At 36.6% G+C, this 6,000-nt stretch overlaps 1 protein-coding gene across 1 annotated transcript; it reads left to right on the top strand.

The window, feature by feature from the left end:
- The first annotated feature begins 340 nt into the window (after window positions 1-340).
- Window positions 341-4,487, top strand: CFL2 (cofilin 2). The gene is made up of 3 exons (XM_005520301.3): window positions 341-668; window positions 765-841; window positions 934-4,487. The coding sequence occupies exons 1-3, from the start codon at window positions 409-411 to the stop codon at window positions 1,044-1,046; spliced, it is 450 nt and encodes a 149-aa protein (XP_005520358.2). The 5' UTR covers window positions 341-408; the 3' UTR covers window positions 1,047-4,487.
- The last annotated feature ends 1,513 nt before the right edge of the window (window positions 4,488-6,000 follow it).

Genomic DNA, 6,000 nt, shown 5'->3' with positions numbered 1-6,000 from the left:
TTCAGTTCCTATCCTCTCATCACTCCCTCTTCCCCTCCCCCCAAATAAACCAAATGCATGATAAGGTAAAGGAAAACTGAGTAGTACAGTTGTGTGACTAGTTGTATGAAACTGCTGTCCGGAATTGCAGCTGAAAATGCTGAGATCTACAATAAGAAACTACTGAGTTCACGCCTCCTGTATATCCTCTGCTCCAGTCCTACAAATATTACTAAATTGATAGTGTGTTCAGGTTGAGTATAGTATTTTTATTCTTACGGGGGCAGGCAGACTTCTTTATCTAGCACTGTGGGCTATCATATTTTTCTAGTGAGTGTTAATTTTTGCTGTTCAAATTATTCCTTTGATCTCATTTTACAGGCTTCTGGAGTAACAGTGAATGATGAAGTCATAAAGGTTTTTAATGACATGAAAGTAAGGAAATCTTCAACCCCAGAGGAGATTAAAAAAAGAAAGAAAGCTGTTCTCTTCTGCTTAAGTGATGACAAAAAACAAATAATTGTAGAGGAGTCAAAGCAGATATTGGTTGGTGACATTGGTGATACTGTGGAGGACCCCTATACAGCCTTTGTGAAGTTGCTACCTTTGAATGATTGCCGATACGCTTTGTATGATGCCACATATGAGACAAAGGAATCTAAGAAAGAAGACCTGGTATTTATATTCTGGTGTGTGAAAGGAAAGCTTGCTGTTAAAATTGAATATTCTGGAGCTACCACTGGATGCCTTAATTACTGTTTTGTTGTTGGCTTTTTTCTTTAAAGGGCTCCTGAAAGCGCACCTTTAAAAAGCAAGATGATCTACGCAAGCTCTAAAGATGCCATTAAAAAGAAATTTACAGGTATGGACCTGAAAATTGTTCTTCTCGTTAACTGCAATGCCATTTAGATGTTGAGGTTCTCACAAGTACATTGTTGTCCATCTGTCTTTCAGGTATTAAACATGAGTGGCAAGTAAATGGTTTGGATGATATTAAGGACCGTTCAACACTTGGAGAGAAATTGGGAGGCAACGTGGTAGTTTCACTTGAAGGAAAACCCTTATAAAAAGACAGACAAGTGCCATCTGGATCTAAGGAGCTTCCATTTCTGCAGCTCGTTCAATTGGAATAGTATTAGTCTCCCCATCCCCTCCCCTCCTCAAAAATAAGTCCCTTCCCCACCGCCCTGAAGGAGATGTCATTGTTAAGCAGTCTACCAGTGATTGCCATTAGACTGTTTAATCCTGGTAGTTTTATGTAGGATTCAAGGAATGCTTTCACGTCATACTCTTGGCCAAAACTGGCGTTGCAGGCATTCCTTGCAACATGTTCAATGAATGTGATAGTTAATGTAAATAGTCTAGCAGACAGCAAAGGGTAAGCTAATTGAATGCCTTGAAAGTATTGTCCACTGGTCGGATGGTAGACTCTCTACAGTATTACTTACAGTTGCACTTGATTGCAGTTCCATGAGGCTCTTGTGCATTCATACACCTCACCTGCCTTGACAAGCCTATTTTTGTGACATGGCAGCACACAACACTATGCATTTAAAGCACTTTTTTGTAATATGTTTGACCCGCCCCCCCCAAGGAATGCCAATTAAGTTGCTGTAACTGTGTCATCAAATTATTGTAGTACCTCAGTTTCATTCCTGTTACATGCATATCTTTATAAATGAAGTAGCTGTTACGATGCCTTTCGTTTTCCATTGAATGTACACTACTGAACAGGAGTAGAAGTTATCTGTTTACCATATGAGTCTTGAAACACTAAAGTTTTGTAAAACATCAGTCATGGTGGCAATTTCTGTATTAATAAGAGCCTTAAATGGAACATTGTTTTTTGAGATCAAAAACTGGCCACGTTGCAATAAAACTTGTGGCTTATTACAGAACGTTGCCTTGTTTTCATTGGAAAATACAGTTTTTAAGTGTTTAAGCATATTTCGAATAACTTCCGTGGAAAGTATTGTAAAGGTAAACAATCATTAATCTCATCTTGAATAATGCAAGTTTTTAATACTGATTTAGGCACTGCTTTACAATACTTTGTGGCTCTGTTCTGGCCGTTCAGTAAAGGACCTGCTCCTAGTTTACCGTAAAGTAAAGAAGCTACCACTACTGGAGACCATTAGTTCCATGAAACACTTGTGTCAGAAACTTAAAAATACCAAGTAATTAACCATGCAGTGTGTTTTGTACCTGAATGTTCTTAAAGTTCTACATGCCAGAGTAAAACCTTGCACGAGTTCTTACAGCTCGCCGTCTTTCTCGGTAAGATGATGTGTAATGACAGTTACATGCAGAATATGAAGTGGGGAAATAAGTTTTGTTTCTTGAGTGTTGCAGTTAGACCGACTCAGTACAAGAATTGGCCTAAATGAAGTGTTCTGCTTGTTAGCTTCTATGTAAATAGAACTGGAAAGTGTTTGCCACTACTGAGGCTTGCATAGGGGACGTGTTTTGGCTGGGAGCCAAATAATGCTCTCCTTATAGAGAATTTGATCTGCTCTGTGTGAGCAATCCTCCGTTAGCCAGAGCTATTTATGGCAAACACATGCTTTTGTATCTTGTCATCGTTATCCACAAATGGCAAAACTGGACATGATTCTCCTGGTATGCATAAAGGAGTGCTGTTAGGCAGCCACTGGCAGCTGAACTGTACATGCTGCTAGGAGGAATGCTCCTTTATCATTACCTTATTTTAAAAAGTTGGTAGAGTAGAACTGTGGAGCTTTTAAATGTGGGCTCTTTATGTTCAGTCCATAGCCTTTTTTCAACAAGGAAGCAGATAATAATCCAAATATTTTCCTTCCCCCCCGCCCCCAATAGTAAGTAACCTAGTGGTACTGTGTTTAGGCTCTCTTGTCCTGTAGAACTTTAAGACTTTATTTCAGGCTTCTGGCTATCCCTATGACTTGCACACCTCATTGTGTTAGCTGTTCTATGTAGACTAAACTTTAATAGAATTTAAGTAAAAAGGCATGACCACTGACTTACTAAGTGTATTAATGAGTCTTGGTTTTGTTCTACAAAACTCTCCTTTCAGGTACCTTTTAAGATTGCGAAGTAACTGATGGTATGCATGTTGTCTAGATAAAAAAAAAAAAACCCACAACTTTTTATTCCTCAAAATAGTCTATTTCTGGTCATTCATGTTGTATGCAAAGCCCACTTTAATGTAAAGATCTTTGTGCTTTATGTTTAACTTGAGTTCAGTACAGTACAATGAAATTATCTTTTAACTGATTTTTCACAAGGAATAAATTGTTTCTTTAGAAAAAGCCAAAATGGAAAATGTAAAATTTTAATAAACCAGTTGAATTTTCATTCTAGACAGTTAACTTTTTTTAAGGAGTATCGTGTTTCAATTTATTGTTTCTCTCTGCTGCAGTCTGACAAAATGTCTGTGGCTTCTTAGTTGAATATTATAGGTTCCTTTTTTTTTTTTAAACTAGCTTAGGTGTATATTCACTCAGTCCAGCTAGCTATGAAATTGAAGCACAAACTGTCTTTATGTAAGATTTCTACCAAATTAAAGTTTTGGATCCAAAAGGATCAGCCTGCCTTCAGTTTGTTCTGTAAATGAATGACTGACTGACTGACATGAGGTCCAATTCAGATGGCTTGCTTTTAAAAAAAACAGACAAAAAAAAAAAAAATAAAGTGCTACAGAACTGTTACTGTTTGAATTATGAAACAAATGAGAGACAGCTGGCATCTGTTCCAAAATGGTTTGTCAGCTGTTGTTTTCTGTCATTATGCAAAATGGTGAGGGCCTCATTGTGATCGAGAAGTGGAGGAAAATCCTCTCAAGTTGAATATCTTCTGTGTATCTCTGTGTAGATGTGACTTTTGGATATCTTGGCTTCAGTTATTTTATTGATAAAGAAATGCTAAATAAATTTTTCATGAGAGTAGCTTGTGCAGAAATGGCATTTTTCTTCCAAAAAAATATTTCAAAGCCAGCAGTTTCATTTGATTTGGTAAATCCTGGAAGAGGTATAGATAGATGGGTTTGATTTCTCTGAAAAGGGAAATCAATCCAAGACTAGAGTGTGTGAGGTTTACCCTTGTGGCGATTTTAGAAGTGCAAAGCTTAAATTTATATGGACTTGAGTGTAAAAATCACTTCTAGTCAGATCATGAAGTGTAATTTGAGTATGCTCAGTTAAAACCCAAAGCGTTTTGCTAAGTGGAAGAGTTTTCCTGCTCTACCATTCCCTCAGAACAAGTGATGGAATACAGCAATTGCCACAATTTGATAATAAGCTTTACTCTCTTATGCCAATTCCAGTATAAACCAAATTTTCATGTCTGCCTATTTTTTATAAACTTCTGTAAGTTCCCTTTAGTTTGTGGTGGCAAGTTAATGATTGTAGAGTGAAAACACGGCACTAATGGTGGATCAAAGATCATCCATGTAGCACCTGTCTGAGTATTGAATTTCTTTGAAATATTTCTGATTTTGAAAACCTGGTATAAATAAAATTAATTTAAATGTCTTCAGTTGTTGAGTTTGTTTGTGTGGTAGACAGCACCTACACTAATCATTTTCTTCTTGTCTTTGGTCTGGGAGCAGCCCGGATACTGTGAAAGGAGAAGTTGTGGAATACCTGGATTTTTGTAACAGGTTTCATCTGCTGCCCATTCAGTTCAATATCCAACTGCAGCAAAAGCCAGCAGCAGTGGCTCTGGAGATGGATATAAAGAAATTTTTAGTGGGTTAGTTCTAGATAACCTTTTTCTTTTGTTGGATTCCAGCTCGTGTCTAGAAAATTAGATGGCTTTTATATAGCAAATGTGAAAAACTTACGTTTACACTGGTGACTTTATTTCTAATACAGGGAAGAAAGGGAACTTATGTGGTGTGAAAAAATTGACTCCCTGAAGAAAGACCAAAATATTACCATTTTGGTATCAATGGCATCTCTCTTGTTAATATAAGATTTCTTGGATCTAGGAATATGTTATCTGGAAAAGTTAATTTTGTAAACAGCTGTCAAACAGCTTCACTGGATTCTCAGAAGAAGGCAGGCTTTTACAGTGTACATTAAAAAACCCTTTACTGTTTACCTAACATAAGGCTTCTCTATGGCTGTGGGGAACATACATAAAAACATGCATTAAAAAAGAATGAAAGGTCTCATTCTGAAGTTTTTAAATAAAAATTACTGTTCAGTTAAAAAATGTTCTAGTTTTACTAAATTCATATCCATTGCTTGACCGTATTTTGGACATTTCTCTGCCTCACCTCCCATCTGGTTAAAACAATCCCTATACATCTTACTCTTCCTTGCATTACTTACCTATGCATTCTACTAGTAACCTCTGAAAAATAAATATAACATTAAAAATTAAAGTTTTCACAGGAAGTTCAAACAGGTGACCTAATTTAATGATTTCATAGAATTTTATTTTTGTTACATTGTAAAGCTTAGAGAAAAGATGTGCTAATTGGAGGTACTGAAAGTAATTTTGATATTCCTAAGATTCTGTGATTGTCTTTTTAATAACTCATTGTAGGTTAATGTTTCTGTTACCAGCTTTGCTTCATACTTAGAAAACTAATGATTGGAAAATAAACTTGAAGGTGCTGCTGATTATTTTTAGAAGTTTCTAAATGTCAGTGTGGATTATAAAATAATACACAAACTTTGGTTTCCCACTGCTAGCCTAATTTTTATTGTGTATACAGGCTTAGAAATGTGTGTGTAATCATGCCTCTCCTCTTCCACCTCTTTATTTTTAAAAACAGCTGTGTCACTGCAAATCCCTACCATCTGCCCACTGTCTTCTGCGGAGGTTTACAGACAATCTCCACTTGTACCTTTTAGTATCTATTTCCCCCCTCTCTTGTTTGTGATTGTAGGAGTTTGATTAAGAAAAACTAAGCACGGTAATATTGTGCTCCTTGGAACCTTTTCTATTATGCAGAAAGTTGAAAGCATCAGTTAATCTCTGGTGAGCACAGCTGCGGGGTGTACATTGGCTTGAAAAAAGAGATCTGATTTTGAG

The sequence above is a fragment of the Pseudopodoces humilis genome, chromosome 7 (genome assembly GCF_049639895.1).
Source record: "Pseudopodoces humilis isolate 2021_Gansu_Grassland_sample_001 chromosome 7, ASM4963989v1, whole genome shotgun sequence".
Classification (NCBI taxonomy): Eukaryota; Metazoa; Chordata; class Aves; order Passeriformes; family Paridae; genus Pseudopodoces; species Pseudopodoces humilis.
The sequence above is the reverse complement of the archived record's forward strand: the minus strand, read 5'-3'. Positions and strand labels throughout refer to the sequence as shown.

What these genes read in the sequence shown, in the direction of transcription:
- CFL2 (XM_005520301.3), top strand. Translation starts at nt 409, where the DNA reads ATGAAAGTAAGGAAATCTTCAACCCCAGAGGAGATTAAAAAAAGAAAG. An exon ending in GACCTGGTATTTATATTCTG is followed by an intron (nt 669 to 764) that starts GTGTGTGAAAGG and finishes TTTTCTTTAAAG; the next exon opens with GGCTCCTGAAAGCGCACCTT. An exon ending in CATTAAAAAGAAATTTACAG is followed by an intron (nt 842 to 933) that starts GTATGGACCTGA and finishes TCTGTCTTTCAG; the next exon opens with GTATTAAACATGAGTGGCAA.